This window comes from Ceratotherium simum, chromosome 18, assembly GCF_057802395.1.
Source record: "Ceratotherium simum simum isolate JZ-2026a chromosome 18, ASM5780239v1, whole genome shotgun sequence".
Lineage (NCBI taxonomy): Eukaryota > Metazoa > Chordata > Mammalia > Perissodactyla > Rhinocerotidae > Ceratotherium > Ceratotherium simum.
The window spans coordinates 29,535,249-29,557,046 of NC_141917.1; the positions used below are offsets into that span (position 1 = coordinate 29,535,249).

General features: G+C 42.4%; 1 protein-coding gene across 2 annotated transcripts; it reads right to left on the reverse strand.

Annotated features, from left to right (window-relative positions):
- Window positions 1-2,567: 2,567 nt before the first annotated feature.
- LOC101408534 (UDP-glycosyltransferase 3A1-like) lies at window positions 2,568-19,948 on the reverse strand. 2 transcript variants are annotated; one of them, XM_087443031.1, is made up of 8 exons: window positions 19,855-19,948; window positions 17,406-17,507; window positions 12,747-12,749; window positions 11,430-11,535; window positions 8,705-9,233; window positions 6,324-6,555; window positions 4,592-4,811; window positions 2,568-2,844 (listed from the first exon to the last, which is right to left on the reverse strand). In XM_087443031.1, the coding sequence occupies exons 1-8, from the start codon at window positions 19,946-19,948 to the stop codon at window positions 2,568-2,570; spliced, it is 1,563 nt and encodes a 520-aa protein (XP_087299157.1). The 2 variants fall into 2 exon arrangements, with proteins under 2 accessions (XP_087299157.1, XP_087299156.1); XM_087443030.1 differs by lacking the exon at window positions 12,747-12,749 and having other exon boundaries at window positions 11,430-11,544.
- Between the last annotated feature and the right edge of the window lie 1,850 nt (window positions 19,949-21,798).

Consider the following 21,798-nt stretch of genomic DNA (forward strand, 5'->3'; position numbering starts at 1 on the left):
AATCTCTATAGGGGACAGACAAAGTTCAATTCTCAATATCACAAATGAGAAAGGAATAATGGTCACTGGGTGCCATCCTTCACAAGGATCTCGTCCACAGACAAGGGAAGGGGTCCCATCACCTGGAGGTGTCCACAGCCCTTGTTTGTGGAAGCTTCTCTTCTTTGCATTTGTCCTAACACAAGAAGACCTCTCCAAATTCATCTTGGAATTTTAATTAGGAAAAGAAACACCCAGAGAACAGAAACACTAGTGCAAGTGTTATCTGATTATTACCTATTGTTATCTTGACATGAAATTTCAAGAAATTTGTAGAAAATCTACTCTGGACACATGTATGTCTAAAGTTCTGAATATTTCAATTGAATACTTATAAAAATAAATGATGAACTAATTTAAAGGCTTGCATAGAAAAGGAGACTCCCTAGTTCTTACAGGCAAAAATGCCCCTAAAACTAAATATCCCAAGAGAATTTCCTAGTGGATCAAACCGTCCTCTGCATGGGTGCGCATGGAATCAGCTTGGGTAGGAGGGTCCAGCAGCCAGGACCACCATGTGGTAGGGCAGGTTATTCACTGCAAGAAGGTGCCCACAAGAGGGACCAGTGGGCTCTAAAACTGACCTATCTCCACTCCCCAAGCCTTGTGCCTGGGTGGGAGGAGGCAGCAGGTTTTGCTGCTGTTGTCTCCATTTGCACAAGGGCTTCCTCTCCATCTCTGGTTACCCCTGCTCCCTGCTTCTTTGGGTTGGGCTGATTAGACACATCTACCCCACTACATGGCAGAAAAGATGAAAGAACTAGGAAAGCATGACACACATCACCATGGTAAAGGACTGCTGCTCCTATTTTGCACGGTCACCACTCAAAAGTCTGCTTTCTACCCAAAGGCAGTTACAGTGGGTGTAAGACTGTCCCTGAGGTCACTGAGTCACATGGTCACAGGTGGAACAAAACATCCAATCCAGCCCCCGCCCCGCCTGCTCATCATATATGGTCAAGGCTCTAGTTTCCCCCCATTATCCATTGTCCTTTGTTTTGCTTTCTAAAAACTCCCACCCAGCAGCCAGGGGTGGGGAACATTTTTTAGACTTTTTGTGCTGCTAAGAGTGCTCATGTGACTCAGGTGTGGTCAATGTGATTTAAGTGGATTCTTTGTGTAGCTGGAGAGTCTGGGAAACCTCTTTAAAGAGGGAAGACTCAGGGCCCAGCCCCATGGCACAGTGGTTAAGTTTGCTCACAATGCTTCAGCAGCCCAGGGGTTTGCGAGTTCAGATTCCAGGCCCGGACATACACACTGTTAATCCATGCTTTGGCAGCATCCCACTCACAAAATAGAGTAATATTGGCAACAGATGTTAGCTCAGGGACAATCCTCCTCAAGCAGAAAGAGGAAGATTGGCAACAGATGTTAGCTCAGGGCCAATCTTCCTCACCAAAAAAAAAAAAAACAAAGAAAGAAAGAGGGCTGACTCAGCTGGCAGGGAAATGCTATATTCACTTTCCCTAATTTTCCCTTGTCTTGCCCAAGTTTCCATGTGCTGGTTAGATACAAAAAGACCATCTTGAAAATCCAGGGTGACCTGGAAAATGAAAGCCACTTGCTAAGGAAGACAGATTAACCAGACAAGAAATCTGCACTGTTGAATAAATCTTGGAGCCACTATGAGCGCCCTGGACAGCCTGCCTACCCTGATTTAATACTCTGCTACCTGATTATTTCTTTAACATGAGGGAAAAAAAAAGAAAGAAAAGAGAAGAATACCCTAAACTGTTGCAGCCACATTTTTTCTAGTTTCTGTTACAACCAAGTGGATGCAATTCCCAAGAGTATGTCACATACAGAAAGACTCACTATCAAGAAGCACAAAAACACCCTTAGTTTAAAAAGAAATTACCATCTTTCTCATGACCCTATGTTTTTATGGGAAAATGGAAAGACAACTCACTGCTATGAAACATGGAGACCAAGACCACTTGAGCCCATGACCAGCCTGCAGGCTCCATGCCTGATCAGAAAAGAAGGATCTCTCTGTAGAAACCAAGGCAGGAGTCCGACATGGTCCTGCAAGGGTGGTTCCGGGCCTGAAGACACACGGGCAGGACAGGCTCCCTGAGCTTTGACGAGAGTTTGCAGGAGAAGCAAATGGGAAATGAAAGAATTAGGAAAGCGCCCGTCTTAGGTGTTATTCCATGACAAGTGGTGGAGGCAGGAGGGAGGGAAAGAGGCCCAGAAGATACCGGCCATGGAGGCTGGAATGGTTCAGGCTCAGAGCCTGGAAGAGGGGCGTGATAAGGAAGGTGGGTTTCAAGGCTTAAAGTGTGAGCGTGACTGATCCAAATGACTCACAGATAAAATCACAGAATAGCCCTTGCTGATTGGCAAACAAAGAAGCCCACAAGTGCTGAGTAAAGAAATCTGGTCATTGGAAGAAGCCAGTGAGCAGGAATTTGTAGCAAAATTAGCAAGTGGATATGATGTGGAGAACAGGGATTGCCAGAACTGGTGGGGGGCTCCCAAGAAATGATGACCCCCCCAAACACAGTCCTCCAAGTTTGCTCTCGGCATCAGGCCTTCTTCAGCTTCTTGGCCCCAAACAGCCACCTGGCCACAATGCCCAGCAGTTTCCCACAGAGCCACACGGTGCCCACAGTGACCACCAGCAGGAACGAGAGGACGTCGAGCAGGTACTGTTCATGCCATGGCTGCTGGAAGGCGTGGGGCTTGAGGTGCCCCGCACCCCCTGTCTGGAGGATGTGGTTGGTCCAGCCCACCAGCCGCTGGGCAGGGGTCAGGGGGTGGGAGCGCCTGATGATGCTGGCGGCCACTGCTGCAGATTTGTACCTGTTGGCAGAGACAGAGTTTGGATGTAACTCACGTGGACTCAGAAGCCTTAGAGATCTTGTATCACACACGCACTTTCCACCATATGCACCAAAGACTCCATTTCGAGGAAAAGTTCTTGCCGTCGCCTTGTCACTGTCTAGCCGAGTCCTCTTGAAAAGTTCCAACTGGTGCCTGGATGCAAACATCCATGCTTAGTGCTAAATGTGCTAAACTATAAAAGAGTGGCGAAGTCTATCAGGACTAGTCTCTACCCAAAGGAGGCTCATGGTAAATTATAGAAAATTATATATAATATAATTTATATCAAAAGAGAGACAGAGGGAGAGCGCACACACCTACTTTTTGCAGGTGTCTGGGCAAGGTGACATGTATGACTCTGGAGACTACACCCAGGAGGACACCTGTACTCTCCCACCCTTCAGAGCATCGTGTCAACCAGCACTGGCTCCATGGGCTGTGGCCTGCATATTTGCTCAGGGCCCCACACTTAGAAGGGTCCTGTGCTTGATTTAATTCTCTTCTGTCACCTTCTTGAAAAATATAAACTTCATAACAAGGGGCTTTACGTTTCCGTGTTAATCGGGCCCCACACAGTATGAAGTCAGCACTGATGCACAATGTCTGGGGACCATGCCAGCCCCAAAGACTCCTTCACAGGGGCCAATGCTTCTTGGTTATTTTGGGTCTAGGTCTTCGAAAATCCAGTGAAAGTCAGAAACTCATTCTTGAGAAAGTGAACATTTGCAACACATAAGATACAAAATATATATAAAATTTCTGAGTTTTCTAACCCCTGGAGCTTAACACGTTTCTAGGGCTAAGAATCATGACCTGTGTGTCTGTTTTTCTCTCATCTAACAGGAGCTACTTGTGGGGATCCTATGTGCAAGGTAATATGTTAGGTCTTGAAGTCTGACTCAGGTTTATGTCCTTGAAACTCCAAGTTATTCAGACCTTCTAGTTATAAGAAAAAAATACATATTTGTTCTCTGCACATGAGATCCTTGTGCTGGATGTGAAGTAATCTAAGCGATCAGTGGTCCTGTTTTCGATTCACTTAGACATTCCTTCAGATTTACTTTGTGGCAGGCCCTGTGGTAGACCCTGGGAATATCATGGAAAACAAGAGACAAAGCTGCTATCCTGTGGGAGCCTACTCTCTACTTTCTATTGTGAGGGACAGACAATAAATTAAAACCTAAAGAAGTAGAGTAATTAGAGATCCTGAGAAGTGTTAAGAAGGAAACAATGAATGATTGGAGCAGGCGAGAGATGAGTCTAGTTAGGAGTGACAAGAAAATATGGTCTTTCTAAGGAGGCAACACTGGAGATGAGACCCAAATGTGATGAAGGAGCCAGCCCTGTGAAGAGAACAGTTTTCTAGGCAGCAGCACAGACAAAGGTCCTGAGGTGGGGAGTAGTGTGGCATCTTCAGGACAGGAAGGCAACCTCCTGCTCAGCTGGAATTCTGCTATAAGCATCCCAAAATATAAGACCTCTCAGAGACACCTTGTGTAAGTAGTCTGGTTTCCTCACAACCCATAAAGTAGAAAATTATTCTCAGCATCTAACCTAAATTGCCTAGTCTTGCTCTTAGAGGAAACAGGTCAGCTGTTAGCATCACACACATATTATTCCATATCCTGGAAGTTGCAGTGTTTATTGCAAAAAGACCCACATGGTGCCTGTCATGCTTGATGTCTTCATTCATCTTATGTGGTCACAAGCCCAGTGATCTGCATACCTCTTGTCTTCTATGACTTGCTTCATGTTCAGAGCCAGTGTCTCAGCCTTGATCTGCTTTAACTGGATAGAGACACCAAACTTTTTGGCTTCTACTCGGAGCAGGTTGTCAGGCTGGTCTGCAAAAATGGGAATCCCCACCATGGGCACGCCGTGTTGGATGGCCTCCATGATGCTATTTATCCCACCATGGGTGACAAAGAGACGGATGCGCGGGTGAGCTGTTGCAAATAAGAAAGAGGGCAGAACATTTCAGGATGAAAAGTTTCAGAAAACCAGGCAAAGTGGAAAGTGCAGAAGAAAATAACAATGGATTCTCAAAGTGTGTTGGAACCATAGTAAAGATAACTTTGCTTGGGACACCTTCAAGGTGCATGTTCCAACACGTAGGATTCCAAGTCTTGCCTTGGTACAAAAACTCACTGCCAACTAAGACTGAGAACCCAACTAAGACTGAGAATCCAGTGAATTCTGTAGAGAATAGTGCTAAACAAGGCATATATCTCCATCCATCCATCCATCCATCCATCCATCCTTGTCTCTATCATCCAAGTGCCTTTCTTTGCTTCACTCATTTGTTTTTTCTTGTATCTCGCTGTGTATCTTTCTCTGTCTCTGTCTCTCTCTCTCTGTTTTGAGCAATCTTTTCTCACCTCCCAACTAATTTCCCTCTTCTCTGAGTTCCTGACACATTCATTGACATCACAACTCATGTGGCACTCATAAAACTGTGCTGTATGTGTGTCTCTCAAATTTATGGGAATGTCATTGAAAGCAGAGACGAGACTCTACACCTCATTATTTCCAGTTCCGGTGTTTCCACCTCTCCCTTGCTTACAGCTAACTAAAATGATTACCGACAATAAAGAGTTCATCTCAGCCTGTGCCACTCAACTGGGATGTGTATCAGAATCTCCTTGTGTCTCCTTTGAAACGAGAATCATGTGCCCCACTCCAGACTTAGAGAAATACATTTGCAGCAGTGGAACCAGGAATGTGTTTCTTAAATTCTCCAGACGATTTTGAGTTATCATCTTGGTTAAGACTCTCTGATAAAGGCAGCAACTATGGCAGTGAGGAGTCTCTAAGAAGCATCAGTGAGCACAGAGCAAACCTGTTGGGGAGTGAGGAGACTCTCTGGAACCAGATACTCAATGGACCAAAGAACTGGCTATGAAGTTGCTGAGCTTGGCACTCAGGTATATTGGCACTTCCTAAAGACACTGTGAGCATCAATGTTGTGAAGGTATGAATGCTCACAGCTTAGCAGCTAAGGAAGATGTAACTGTGTGTCTGTGTGTCGATGTGTCTGTGTGAGTGTGTGTAATGGGTACATGGAAGAACAGGCGCACATGAAGATACTAAATACAGTGGAAACGTGCCCCTGGTATGTGTTCCCAGAATTCACAGGTTATTTTGGATTGTGTTTGGGTGACCTTTTCAAGACAAATGCAGTATGTCAGTGTGACTTTGATGGCTGCTGACCTCTGGCCTGGATAGTACATAATCAACTGGAGAAGGCTGTTATGACATCTGATCTCACTGGAAGTCTGGCCTGATTCCCCAAGAACTCCAGTTGTCTGCTCCATTCCTTCCCTCTGGAGATTTACTCTTAGCCAGCAGAAGCTCCTTCTCATGCTCATGGGATTGATTACCCATCTAGAGGTCAGAGACCTGATGAGCCCTAAAGACATGTAAATGAGATGAGAGAAGCAGATCTGGGTATTCCTTACCCAGGAGGTCACTCTGAGGAAGCCAGTCCACAATTTTCACATTTGCTGCCAATTTGATATCTTTGGGCCAATGAGAAGGCTTACACTTCCATATCACCCCTTGAGGGAGATGAGCAAAGGCACTGTTCATCTCCTTGAGTAGCTCCTGGGACTGAAAAATGTTCACCGTGGAGCCCAGGGCCACAAGGACAAAACCAGAGTCTCCAAACTTGCTAATGAAATTCTCAAATTCCTGGAGAGAGGTAAGAAAGGAGAGGAGGTGAACAAACTTGTGACAAAAGCCAGGACAGACATGAAATGGAAGTCAGCTGTTAACTGAACACACCTTCCTGTCAGTCCCAGAGCTCACTGTCCTAAAACTATTATCTTAGCCTCTGGAACAGCTCAGCATCCTCTGCATTGTGCTCATGCCCATTGTGTTGGTGGGAACATATTTCCTCTTTGAAAACCTGACCCTAGTATCAGAGCCATCCTAGACCCTCTACTCATTATGGGTCCATGGAGACACAATCTCTTGGGAGTTTTCCAAAGCCAGAAGAGAGGTGGTAGCATAAGGAAGAATTCCCGTGGGGATCAAGGTCCACCAGAGGAGGTAGTTCTTCTGAAGGCTAGAGAGGAGAAGCTGGGAGAAGGCCTCTGGCATAAGAAGAAGTGGAGGCAGAATAGGGAAGGCACCTGGCCACCCACACCCAATGCACCATGTAGTGTGCTTTGCTCCAATATTCAATGATATTCTCAGTCACTGATCTTTGTAGTCTATCTCCTACCTCAGCGGTTCACTCACATGACTGCAAATTATATGCACATGAGAAGACTCTTAAACATGGCAATGCCCAGTCAAAACTCCACTCCTGGGCACCTCATTTTTAAAGTTCCCCAGTTATTGCTTAAGGAAGGTTGTGACATAATATTATAATCTTGGCTTTAACACAGTTTTGTCAATTCTTAATTCAAATATTTCTTAGGATCCTGACATTTTTTGGATGGCTGTGGCTCCTTCTCAACTCCTAGAACCTCATCCTATTGGGTTGATTCCATCCAGCATAACAGTGCCTGATTTACCATCTCAAAGGACCACTTTAAAACGGCCTTTTATAATTACAAAAGCAAGATAAGAATAACATACAGATATTGGAAAATACAGAGAAGGAAATTTTTTGAAGAAATCCTCTGTTATCTCACAGCCATTGCAACCCTGTATGGGTTCCCATTATGCTCCTGCTTGTCAACTCCCTCCGCTCTATAGCCAAGGCCTGAGTCATCCTCCTGTGTGAGACCGCCTGCAATCTGGCCTGCTTACATTTGTGTATTGACTCTTCCACTTTCTAGTCTAGCCAGAGTCAACCAGGGAACCCAGAGTCATGGCAATCTCACTTCTGCCTCCACACTTGGTGCTTCCTGTTCTCCTCACCTGAAATGCCTTCCCTCCCAGCTCATTCCTAAAAATCCTGCCACTAACTCAGAGCCCAGCCATCCCATGGATAATTCCCCAACTCTTCCTGCTCACTCAATGCACAGTCAGTAGAGGAAAGGGACACATCGGTGCCTGGAAGGCCCATGCCAAATCAGGGCTCTTCTTGGTTCTGAAATGAATGGTGCTGGGAAAATCACTTATACCACCTGAGCCTCTGTCTCTCATTTATAAAAAGGGAGACCATCATGCTTCCCTCTAGGAAGCAATCTATATATATATATATATATATAAGATAAATTCCATAAAATAGCGACCCATTGCTGATATGCAACAGGCAGATAATTAATCTCAGCTCCCCCCCATTTTGAAAACTTCTAGCAGTGGTTCTGACTCTATCCATTGAAAATAACTAGACAGGTTTACAACTCGGAATGCCCAGACCTGACCCCAGATCAACCAAATCAGGAGGTCTAGGTGGAATTAGGAACCAGGGCTCTACAGGCTGGGGATGCTGGAGAAAATGCCTACAGTCAGTCCCACACTGTCCTACCTTGGTTACACCCTGTCTCACAGTGTTGTGTGTTTCATTGTGAGTAACTCACCTCATTAACAATTCTTGCATGTGACGTGTGACAGATGCCTATTGCATATTTACTGTACAAATGATCATACAAAATGCAAATGAAAATAAGAACTTATTAAATGACTTATTCCACTAGGGCCAGGTCTAGGCAAGAGAGGACCCTGGGTGTACCACTTAAGGAAGTACTGAGTCTTCGGATTGTGCAAGTCCCATCACTCTACTTGCATGACCCTGGAAGTGAGTACTTCCTTAAAAAGTGCACCCTAGGTGCCTCACTCGCCTCACCCTACTTCTCTCCCAGGGTTCCACTGGCAGGGGCAGCCACCAGCTCTACACTGAAGACCTCTGCATGAAGACCATATTGACAGCTAAGGTTTTACTTACTTGTGGTACTGCTTTAACAGGTTTGGCCATTAAGCCTCCAACATACACAGTGTTGGGAAGGAGAGGCCGTGCAAAATCAAAGGCAAAGTCAGAGTTAACAAACGATAGTTCTGCTTTCTTTAGCAGATGAGACAAAACTGGCCTAGAGCCTTCGGGAAAATGCTCCTTGATGGTGTTGTCAAATGTAGAGTGGATTCGCCATTGCTTTATGGAGAAATCAAAAAACATCAGGAAGTTCCTCACTCTGCCCCAAAAGTCCATACGGTCTGTTAGCAAGGAATCCACTACTGGCACGTAAGACAGGGGGTTTGGTAGTCCAAAGTCCGTATAGCCAAATGTGGTGGAAATAATGGACATAAATGGCTTCCCAAGCTTCTCAGCAACCAGAAGAGAACACAAGTCAAATGCATCAACAAATATCAGGTCAAAGTTCTCATCCTTTAAGGAATCTACATCATTTCTCTTTAGCAAATGACTGCACTGAAGTCCCAGTAGATCCATCAGTTTTAAAAAGCTTTCAAATGTGTCTCTGAGAGAAAGAAAATCATTGATAAATATTTGTTGGAGGTGTTAATTGCACAATATGTAAAAGAATCTCGGGCTATATAGAACTTTCCCAGCTTGGCAAGACCACGTGTAACAGCAGCATCCTGTTCACCATTGTCCATTAATACCCTCTTCTCAGTCACACTGGCAGATGTTCTGCTCCTGAGAGTGTTCCCTTCCCCCCATCCCATCTCCTCTCCAAACCAAATCCCAACCACCCTCTAAGCCAGTTCATTAGAAAATTTATCTTGGAACTGTCAATTCTTGAAATCCATGGGGACAGTTGAATTAGTTTAACTGAAATTGAATTGCCACTATTGGGCCTTCTGCTCTGGGAGCCTTCTACGACCATAGCTGACCTCATAGACTTTTTTCTACTTGATAAATTCTGCGATGTTCTCCTTAACTTTCATTCACATACAGACTTTTCATAAGTGATTTTCTTGTTTACTCTGCCAAACTGTGGAAGTGTCTTAATGACACAGTCCCAAAAATATTGACATATAGGCATTTTTTATAAACATTGCATATTCCACATATGACAGATCATCTTCTGTCACCAAGGGACACTTTGATCATATCAGCAGTCAAAATCTCAGCTAAAAATAAGAATTCCATCTTTCTACACTCCTGGGTTAAGCATTAAAAAAAAAAAAGCCTGGTTTTGAGACACATTATTAGCCTTTCCACTTCAATAAAGGCAGAGGTATCCAGAGAAGATATTGGCAAAGCTTACTTTCATAAATTAAGACTCTGCCTATGGGATTATTCCAGGGACCTACTGCTCGCAATGTTTTCCCATCACTGCCTGTATAGAACATGATCCTGTTTCCTGTCTGCACAACATATGGGGAAATAGACGAGGGTGTCCATCTGCACTTTAAGGTCCCAGAGGCAACAGGCGCAAGAGCTCAAGACATCAGGTGCCTGCCAGCTGCATGGAGGACAAAAGAAATGAGACCCTGGAACATGTTTAATTGTACACGACTGCAAAACTACACCCCAGATAGATAAGGCCCAGAGGCTGAGAACTCATTAGTAATATGCAGATCTCTGCCTGATCTTTAGGATCAACTTAGAAGCACACAAGGGAAGTTACTGCCTGAAATCACCCTCTGCTGTGTATTTTTAAAGATTTCACCTGCCAAAGGAGTGGTTGCCAAGTATTTTAGATACTTTCAATAATGCTGTAAAATTCCTAGGATATAGTCCTTTAATCACATTTAAATTTTAGCTAATAAATAGTAAAATTTTTAAGAATGTACAGTTGTCTGTACCCGTCCTCAAAAATATTACATTAGGGGAGAAGAGAAAAAGCACATACTTAATATATATAATGAGCAATGCAAGATGATATACACTAACAGTAAGTGTCAAATAAGTAGGTTAGATCAGGTCTGTACAGAAGGAACTGGATCTTCCAAACTCAGTGAGGAAAGAAGGCTTTATGGAAAAATTCACATCTGAGCAGGACCTTGAATATAAGTAGAATTTTCAAGGTAAAAGGAAAGGGTAAGGCCATTGTAATTAACCAAGATAGACATGATTTCTGTCTTTTCACTTTTATGTCTAAGGTTAAGGAGTTACATGTTCCTTTCCATTCAAGATGAAGCAAAAGGAATCATCTTCATGTTGTATTTTTTGCACAACGTTGATTGCTCTTTAAAGGAACTTTACATGGCCAGAAGTTCAAGTACTACAAAATCAATGTTTATAAGTCTTTCTTTAATTAATCAATACATGTGACAAGAAGGAGGAAAAATAAGTGTAAAAAGGCGGCTCTCCTTTCCTTATCAACAGTGACAGATTGAGGCGCCTACACTTCCGTGTTGGGCAGATTACAGACAAAGATCGTAAGTGAAGAATTGCAAAGAGGTCCCAGAAAGAACAACCCCCAATTTCTACACAAACATATTCACACTTGTAGTGGAAGAGGGACAGTAGAATGTAAGAGAATCTCCAGTGACTAGACTGGATGATTTGGAGAGAAAAATTTGGTTACCCAACCATCCACTCGTCATCTATCGCTTCATCAACCCATCATCCATCCATCCATCCATCCATCCATCCATCCATCCATCCTTTTCTCAGAATCTCAATCCAAACGTACATATATCCATCCATTCATTTGTATAACTACAATAGTGACTCTTTGGTTTCAATAATAAAAAGAATTTACCTGCCAGCCAAAGCTTCTTTCATAAAGAAATCAAAAAACTTCATAAATTCTTTGTAATGATCTTCAGGTAGAAGCCAAGGGATAACTTGATAAGATTTTTCCTCCTCTTTGAAACCTAGGAAAACACCAACAGGTTAAAAATGTTAAATATGTCACACAATATGGACTTACATTAGACTTATGACAGCAAAATTTGTTCCAATAATTTCATATTCATTTGAATGTTTGCCTTTTGGACTATTTTTCTTTGGTTTGTTTGCTGTCTCATCATTCAATCTTATAAACTGAAAACATGGATTAAGAACTTTAAAAAGATTCAGGATTGCTTTTCAATTTAAATTGATGGAAGATTCCATTAAAGCTTTCACTGAAAGTATAGCTATTGGTCTTACTTTATAGGTGAGGAAACAAAATTAATTGAGTTTAAGATAATTTGTCAAGGTTACACACATACGAAGTGGTACAGTTTGTATTTAAATACAGGTCTCTTTGATTCCAGAGCCTCTGCCCTTTCTGGTTTAGAAAAATTTGTTGTCCATTATTTAAAGTGATACATCCAAAATGTTTTATGATTCAGTAAAACGTACTCAATGGCTTAATTGAAATAGTAGTCTTCTGCAACTCTACTTACCTACTTGGCTTCTCCCCCATCACCCACGTGTAATACAAAGTCTGAGTCTGTTTTTGATGTTTGACTGCTAACAGATTTCAAGCCCTCTCTCCCACTCCCACTTCTGTGCCTGATCTGGACAAACAGGTAAGAAAGTCCCCAAGCTCCCTCCTTTGGCCCTAATGGGAGTTTCAAACTGTGAAAGTCAGACGAATCAGAGGGAATCCTCACCCCATCCCAACCCCATACCCATAAGAAAAACTCAAGCTAGACTTCCCTCTTTGTTCTACAAAGCCATTTTTCACATTTGCTTGAGAGCCTGTCCCACTCTCCCAAAAAAAGCCTTATTATTCGAGTAATAAACCTTTGATACTCTCTTCAAGCGTGTGTGCCTTCATCAGTCATGGTATCTAACCTAACCATGTGTAGGGACTGGGGAGAGATTAGTGCATGGTCCCACATATGAAAACTCTCATACCAATCTTAGTGAAATTACTGACTCTATCTAAGTATTTACTGGCAAATACCTTACATCATAGATTTGGCTAATATGGTCTGTTCAATAACTATTTCAGCAGGTTCTCACCTGTAGTTTGCCTTTACCTTGAAAGGGAAAGAATACACCCTTAAGGGGTTACCCTTGAGGTACTTCAACCGCCCTTCCATTGGCAACAAACTTTGTCAGCAAGATCTTAACCAGATCCAACTTTCTCCAGGAGCACAGGTATGACATTACATTGAGGACATCCTCCTCAAAGAGATTCATTTGCCATACCCATTCAAGATATGGAAACATTCACAAAGGAGCTCACACAAAGGGATGCACCATTGCCCTCACACAGAGCTCAAGGCTAGTATTTCAGTTATATTCCTGGGAATTATGTGGTCAGCCTAAGGCCTCTCTATCCATGACACTGTCAAGAAACTGTTCACTCACGATATCACAATATTTCAACAAGGCCAACATCTTTTGGCATTTTTGCATTCTGGAGACAACATATTTCTCATTTATAAGTTTTATCTAAGTCCAATCATGCTTATTAATTAAAAATAAGCCTAATTTGAGTAGGGCCCCCATGACAAGAGACTCTAGAGTCTGTCCAATTTGCAATACAATAGGCCCTGCCATGAGTGCCCCCAATGTTGCCTTTACTGTAGAGGCTTTAACAATCTCCTCTTGTGCCTCCTGGAATTCTCCTGACCACCTATGATATCTGTGTAGTTTCTTATTGCTGCTGTAAAAATTACTATAAACTTAGAGGCTTAAAACAACACAAATTTCTTATCTAATAGTTCTGGAGATCAGAAGTCCAAAAAGAGTCTCACTGAGATTAAAGCAAGATGTGGGTAGCTCTACGTTCCTTCTGGAAGCCCTAGAAGACAATCTGTTTTCTTGCCTTTTCCACCTTCTAGTGGCTGCCTGCATTCCTTGGCTCACGGCCTCCTTCCAGCCGGCAATCACATCACTCTGACTTTTCCTTCCATGATTATATTTCTTTCTCTTACTCTCCTGTCCTCTTCTTTCTGATAGAAGGACTCTTGAAATTATATTAGGCCTACCTGCATAATCTAGATAATCTCTCCATCTCATGATTCTTATATTATTCACATTGGCAAAATCCCTTTGCGACTTAAGGTAGCATATTCACTGGTTCTAAGGATTAAGTCATGGATATCTTGGAGGGGAAATTATTGCCCTACTACGTTCTGCTGTCTGCACCTGAAACATTCATGTACGTTGCACATGGAAAATGCATTCATTCCATCCCAACATTGCCAAAAGTCTCAAACCATTACACTATCAACCCATAGTTCAAAATCTCATCTAAATATCATCAGAGGAAAAGTCCCAAATTATATCATCCAAAAAATTTTTCAGGTATCAGTGAAAGTCTGGGTATTATCCATCAAGGGACAAAAGTTCTCTCCATCTGTGAACCTAATGAAACTGGAAAATGAGTTTCTGCTGCCAAGAAACAATAGTGGGACAGGTATAACACACCAGTTACCGACATTATCACTCTAAATGGAACAAAATAAAAGGAAAAAATGAGTTGCCTGTCCTATGAAATTTTGATATCCAACTGGGCAAACAATATTAGGTTTTCAGGACAGGAAATAATGCTCTGTGATTTGAAGCTCAGCCCTATAAGCTTCAAGATATACCCTCTGGGCTCACTGCTTCACCCTCAACTTCTTCTTTGTTTTTTATAAAGCGTGTCACATGTTTGCAGTTGAAGGGTTATCAGCCTCTTTCTTACTTTTTAGGAGTCTAACAGCCTTCCTTCATGTTATCTTATGTCTCTTTCAGTCCAAACTGGCAGTGTTTCTTCTTCTGGTATAAAATTCTCAAGTACCTTGTGGGTCTCTTGGGTATGTCATGGGAATTCAATCCACTGGACAACAGGCTGCTCCACAGATTTTTACAAAGTAATTTCGTCTCTATTTTTGGCATCTGCCAATATGCCTGGAGGGATCCATGAGTCACAAACCTAATCTTCAAAGAGCTCTCTGTGAGACTGAACATTCTGACCTTTTAATCCTTCAGAGGCAGTAGCAAAAGCTTATCCAGCCACAACTCTAGTTTTCTCCATAAGAGAAAAGAATTCATTGCTCTCCTCACAGCAAATCCCCTAATTTTAGAATCTGTTGCAATCTCGATAGACTGAGAATGTCCAAAATCATGAAGTCCTGGTTTCGTTATGTTTATGTTCCTCCATCAATTTATCTCTTTCCTCTCACATTTTACACTCAGCAGCAAGAAGCCTTTAACATCTAGATTTCTACCAAAATTCTGTTTAGGATGATTTACACATTGTCTAAGACAAGAAAGATTTTCTCTACCATGTTCTTCATTTCCTTCTGTGTCCTCATTAGCAGAGTTCTTAATTTCCACATTTTTTTTTTTTTTTTTGTGAGGACGATCAGCCCTGAGCTAACGTCCATGCTAATCTTGCTCTTTTTGCTGAGGAAGACCGGCTCTGAGCTAACATCTATTGACAATCCTCCTCCCCTTTTTTCCCCAAAGCCCCAGTAGATAGTTTTATGTCGTAGTTGCACATCCTTCTGGTTGCTGTACATGGGACGCGGCCTCAGCATGGCCGGACAAGCAGTGCGTCGGTGCGCGCCCGGGATCCGAACCCGGGCCGCCAGTAGTGGAGCATGTACACTTAACTGCTAAGCCACAGGGCCGGCCCCAATATCCACATTTCTACTAACAGTCTGTACTAGGCAATTTAGGCTGCTTCTGTCATTCTCCTCAATATCCTATCAGCCTCCACCCATAACTCAATTGTGATTCCAGATATTGGTTGGAGCAGTAGTACATGTAAGCAGTAGAGATTTTGGCTATTTCAGAGATACTGATGTCATTCATTTATCAAGGTTGTAAATGAATAAACAAGATAGGGAAGTGTGTCCAGACAAGGAGTTAATGGATGGTTCAAATATTTCAACACACTGAAACAGGCATCAGGTCAGAAATAATTAACCAATCATGTGTTTTCTTTATTTGCAGACATTTAGCCAGGCTGTACTACCAAAGTGAAGGATGAACACGCTGTTTCAAAGTCTCAAAAATGTACATGAATGGGGAATAGTGAACCAAACTGTAGATACTTAAGCCTGGAACCTAAGGATAAAACTGAAGGGATCCAGAATGCCTTGAATTGTTTATAGATTTTGGTGTACACGTATTTGTTAAAGGGATAGAAGGTATGTAGTTTTCGGTAGTTTGTGAAAGTACATGGGAACTTCCAAAACTATTTTTTAATCTAAAATTATAATTTAACTTGATGTAATTTAATATTTCAATTAAATTTTATCACAATTGCTTAAATTAAAATAATTACATTAAAAATTAATACACTATAGCTATTTAATCATATCTGCAGTCAAGGCAGATGCTAAAGAAAATGTGTATAAGTGATGTTCAGTGAAGAATACAGAACCTAATCTAGAGAGTGATTAAAATGGTTTTAAGTAGGGACTTAAGCAGATATTTGTACACCAGTGTTCATAGCAGCATTATTCACAATATCCAAAAGGTGGAAACAACCCAAATGTCCAGAACAGTTGAATGGATTAACAAAATGTGGTCTATAGTACATTGAATATTATTCAGCCCTAAAAAGGAAACAAATTTCGATACGCGTTACAACCTGGATGAGCCTGAAGACATTATGCTAAGTTAAGCCACACATAAAGGGACAAATATTGTTTGATTCCACTTAGAGGAGGTATCAAGAATGGTCAAATAATTAGAGAAATAAAGAAGAATAGTGGTTATCGGGGGCTAGGGGCAAGGGATAACAGACTGTTATTGTTTAAAGGGTACAGAGTTCCGGTTCATGATGATAAAAAAGTCCTGGAGAAAATGGTCCTGATGGTGGCACAACAATGAGAATGTAACTAAAGCTAGTAAACTGTACACAAAAATAACCAAAATGGTCAATTGTATGTTATGTATATTTTACCACAATAAAAAACTTAACAGAAATTTTCACTGAAAAAAATTGTTTCAAAACAATCTGAAAAAAATAAAGCCTGAAGTCACCTTTAAGTTTTATAATTTCTCAAAATTTTGTTTCCCAAAAATGCAGCTTACATTGGAATTTTTTTTTTTTTTTGAAAAATGAAAGCCTGAGCAATACTTCAGATGGAGCAATCCAGAGCTTAAAATCCTAAATCCACCCAACCCTATTGTTAGCCTTCATGTAATCTTGAGCAAATCACTTCAGTTCTCTGACCCACCATTCCTTTGTCTGTCAGCAGAGAAGAATTGATAACATTTATGAGCTCATTTAACTAAACTTCTTTGGATTTAACGACTCGGGAACTTTCGGATCACTGTGCACAAACTCACGGGAAGTCACTAATTTTTCAAGAAAAGAAGATCATCTCAAAGATAGATCCTGATCTTAGCTGCATAAATAAGGAACTCCCTGAGAAAGCTTCCTTAAATTTCAGATATCATAAGAGGAGAACTTAATCTATGATATAGAAAAAGAAAAGTGATCCTTACCTATTAGAAATCTTAATGGCTGAACGTTTCTGTGCAACATATTTTCAATCCACGTTATAAAGAAGCATTTACAGAATTGTCATACTAAAGGGAGGATGAAGCTTGGGATAGAGTGTAAGTCCAGGTAAGGGAGGAAAATACAGGACTACACAGTGTGGAGACTAGTCAACACAGCCCAAAAGGTTTCAACGCCTTACATAAACACACACACATACGCACACGCCTTTTTCATTCTTTCAATCCAAATAGATTTTTAAAACTATTTGAAAAACCTTTCTATGCAAAAGACAGTGTTGCTCTTTGCCCGGAGTAAAAGAAACCAAGAATTAGTGAGAAAAGATACCTGATATCAATAAATTTGCTCTCTGGAGAAGCACAGTGACGTTATGACCATGATCCTGAAGAATCTGAGAAGCCCGAACCATTAGTAGATGATGGCTTCCACCTAGGAACAAGGCACAACTTCATTTTTGTAATGATGAGAACAGAGGTTCTGAGGTCAATAGGGTGATAAATCCAGAAGAGGAGGGATAGGGAAACAGAAAGTTGATTGTGAGTAGAGAAAGATGAACGTCATCCGTCACTCTCTCCGTATGCATCTGGTTATGCCCTAGCCCACTCACCCAGAGCCTGCAGGCCCAAATCCATTTCCTGTGGCAAACCCCATCAAAGATCCCTTCTTGTGACACTGGTCTCTATGTCAATGTGATGAGCTTCTTGGTGCTTAGGCCTTAAGCAGTTCCTGATCCTAAGGTGCATGCTGCATTTTAGCTGGGGCCATATGGAGACATGGTGTACTAAAGAAAGAAATGCATAAGAGAACATGTTGGCGCAGTGCTGCGCATGTGAGTGTGAAGGGTCCTAGTGGACAATCACAGCCATTTCTGGAATCGTTCACTTTGGAAATTTATGCTACTGTAGGATCCAGAAATACGGGAGCTTATATGTGAGTCTAAGAAACAGCCATTGGAGCATAAGGACATGGAGCCACCACTTAGACTCCAATCCTTGAGATTCAAATGTATTTGGCAGAACTTTCCTACTTGTGCCCTGAATTCTGCAGAACATCAAATTAAGACATTCAGGATTATTCTGGGGCCTGTAGACTGGGTCAGCAGAATCCCATATGCATGAAGACTCAGACATCACCTATCCTAGGGCAATCCTGGGATCTTAAAGAAACAGAAGCTTGATAGTCAGGGGAAGTACAAGTTCCATCACACTAATGTCTTCTCTTAGATTCCACTCCAATATGGGGCCTTTGCTTGAATCTAAGGGTCTCAGGAGCAGAGAAAGCCAGGACAGGAAAGAAGTTAAGGGGAAATGCCATGAGTGTGGAGATGGGTGTTAGAGGGGTGTAGTACTAGAGAACCGGTGTGTAGCTATTTCTCAGTTTTTTACACCCAAGCTTGCATAGTCTGAAGCAACAAGGGAAGTATAAAGTACAAATGTCCTGCATCTCATACCCACATTTTAGTCCATATTAGACCTGGGAGCCAGGAAGAAGGGGTGACCACACAGGCATCCAATCACGGAGGGTCTTGTGAGCCCCAGTGCATCCTGGGGCAGAGAAGTGGCTTCTAGCACCTCACAAACCACACCAGCCCCCTCTCAGTCTGAGGCTGGAGAACAGGGTACTTTCAAGAAATGAGGGATCTCTTTTGCTTCATCGATACTAACAATCAGAAAGGGAAAAAAAAAAAATAAAAGGCTTTCTAATGGTGTTACTGGGTTTTTTAAAGAGTGATTATAAAAACTCCCCACTGAAAATGGTGAGAAGAGGAGCTGTGGAGAGGATGGTCTTGTAAAAAACATTGAGTAAATTCATGGTGTCAGCCGTTATGGAGGTCTGGTGTGCTCTTGTAAAAGGCACCTCCCTTCCCTGATCCTAAGTTTCCTGCTAAGGGAAACACAGGGGAGGCTGAATTGGATTATTTATGGTTCCTTCCAGCTCTAAGATCCCCTGATTCTCAGTGACCTAAAAGTGATCTAAGAGAGCCCACTGTGGATTGAAATAAAGTTTTGGGAAACTCCATGCTATCATGACCCCTTCATCGGGATGTATTTTACCCTTCCATCTTCTATTCCATTTGGTGCAAAAGTAAAGGAAATAAGGCCACAACATGCAGAATTAAGAGTCTCATGTGTCCTTCAAACACTTCCAGCAGCACAGGTGAAAGGCAGGGGGGCCCAGAGAGACTGGAATGTGCAGAGTCCACTCCTCACCCCAGTTGGTTCTCCAGGTTTTCCCTGGAGGAGAACACCCCAACCTCCTAATTGTCATTGAAATATCTTCCCTGCTCCACCTTGGGCTCCCATGTAGCTGAGAAAATTAGTGCTGCTGCCCCCAGGAGCACCTTTCTCTGGGCCTCCATGAGCCTGCAAACAGGAGCCACAGCCTCTACTGCCAACTGCTGAGCACCCCCCAGTGTTTAGGATGAGCCTCTGAATGTCCAACCAGCAGCCATGAGGAAGCGGCCTGGGTCTCCTGCACTGGGCTGGATCTTAAACTTCTGGCCCCAGCCCTGTGTTATAGGTAGCTGGTCCTGGGTAAGAAGAGAGAGGAAAGAGTATTTCTGTTTTCTCCAGAACTACCTTCTCCACCTCAGTCGCGGTAGAGGCCCCTCTCTGCCTCCACAATCAGTGCCCACTTCATCCTCCAGCCAGGGAAACAAACCTGCCCAGTCTGGAAAACCACACGGAATGACCCTCTGACCTAGGGCTGTTTGCTCAAGCCCTGACTCCAGTGCCTGGGACGCTCCTGTCTTTGGATTCTTTGGCCAGACACTCACCCAGCAAGGACAGAGTTAGGATTTTGGCAGCTTCTGAGAGCAGGATTCCAGGCAGAAGGAAGCAGATAAGAAGCAGTGTCCATGACCTCGCCATGCTGGATCCTGTGCTGGGAGCTCTGTGTCGTACTCCCCAAAGGGGACCGTGTGCACCCCGGACACGTGGCACACAGGGATTGGTGCTGGCTGGGAGCTTGGGAGATGGTAGGAGATGGAGCCTACCTCTCTCTCTTCTGTCTATCCCCTCTTGCCATTCTGTCCCTCCTCCCGAGCTTCTTGCTCCATTGGATATTCTGCCCTCACCCTCCTACCCATGGGCAGTGGGAAGGAGGGGTTAGCGAGCTGATGCTTAACCCCTCTCTCTCCAGGTAGTCACCACACTCCCCACATAGAAAATACTCTGAACCAGGAATGGTAGAGACCTTAGAAAATCATGTTGATGACAGGTCCACCTCATAGTATTCGAGCTATCTCAGTTTTATGGACACTTCCCAAACTTATAGTACTCCACCCCCAGTTGAACTGCTCTAATTACCTCACACCACCATCCCCATGACCCATTTCCCCAGGGACCTCCTTAAAATCTCTTCTAGTATCCCAAGATCAAGGGACACTACTTCCTGGAAGCAGTGTCTACTCCCTGGGAGTAGTTTGTTTCTACTCTCTGGAAGCAAATCCCCAAGTCAAATCAACCTACCATTCCTGGATTATACATCTGAGGGCCTCTTTTGTTTTATTTTTTTCACATTTTATTTTTTTATTGAGGTTACCTTGGTTTATCACATTATATAAATTTCATTATATTTTGACTTCTGTATAGACTGCATCATATTCACCATCAAAAGTCTAGTTTCCATCTGTCACCATACATATATGCCCCTTTACCCCTTCTGCCCTAACCCCACCCATTCCACTCTTGTAATTGCCAATCTGTTCTCCTTTTCTATGTGTTTGTTTATCTTCCATATACAAGCGAAATCATATAGTATTTGTCTTTCTCTGTCTGACTTATTTCACTGAGCATAATACCCTCAAGTTCCACCCATCTTGTCATAAATGGCATGATTTTGTCTTTTTTATGGCTGGAGTAGTATTCTGTTGTATAAATATACCACATCTTCTTTATCCATTCATTCATTGGTGGGCACCTGGGTTGCTTCCAAGTCTTGCCTATTGCAAATTAATGCGGCAGTGAATATAGGGGTGCATATATCTTATCCAATTAGGGATTTCATGTGCTTTGCATAAATATCCAGAAGTGGAACAGCTGGATCATATGGTATATGTAAATTAATTTTTTGAGAAATCTCCTTACTGCTTTCGATAGTTGCTACACCAGGTGGCACTCCTAGCAGCAGTATATGAGGATTCCCTTTCTCCGCATCCTCTCCAACACTTGATATTCTTGTCTTGTTAATTACAGTCATTCTGTTGGGCACGAGGTGATATCTCCTTGTAGTTTTGATTTGCATTTTGCTATTTATTAGTGATTTTTAAACATCTTTTCATGTGCCAATTGGCCATCTGAATATCTTCTTTGGAAAAATGTGTTTATATCCTCTGCCAGTTTTTGATTGAGTTGTCCATTGTTTGGTTGTTCAGTTGTATGAGTTCTTTATATAATTTCGGAAATTAATTCCTTGTCGGATATATGATTTGCAGGTATTTTCTCCCAGTTAGTGGGTGATCCTTTTCTTTTGTTGATGAGTTCCTTTGCTGTATAGAAGATTTTTAGTCTTCTGTAGTTCCATTTGTTTATTTTTTCTTTCTTTTCTCTCCCTTGTCTGAACAGACATGGTATTCAAAATGATATTGCTAAGACCCATGTCAAAGAGCGCACTGCCTATGTTTTCTTCTAGGCATTTCATGGTTTCGGGTCCTAAATTCAAGTCTTTAATCCATTTTGAGTTCATTTTTGTGTATGTTGTAAGATAATGATCTATTTTC

Excerpts from the sequence above, each read along its gene's own strand:
- LOC101408534 (XM_087443030.1), bottom strand. The coding sequence starts at position 19,948 with ATGGCGAGGTCATGGACACTGCTTCTTATCTGCTTCCTTCTGCCTGGA. Across the intron at positions 9,234-11,429 it reads AAAGAAGCTTTGGCTGGCAG|AGACACATTTGAAAGCTTTT; the intron begins GTAAATTCTTTT and ends TCTTTCTCTCAG. Across the intron at positions 4,812-6,323 it reads TCCTCAGAGTGACCTCCTGG|CTCACCCGCGCATCCGTCTC; the intron begins GTAAGGAATACC and ends TATTTGCAACAG.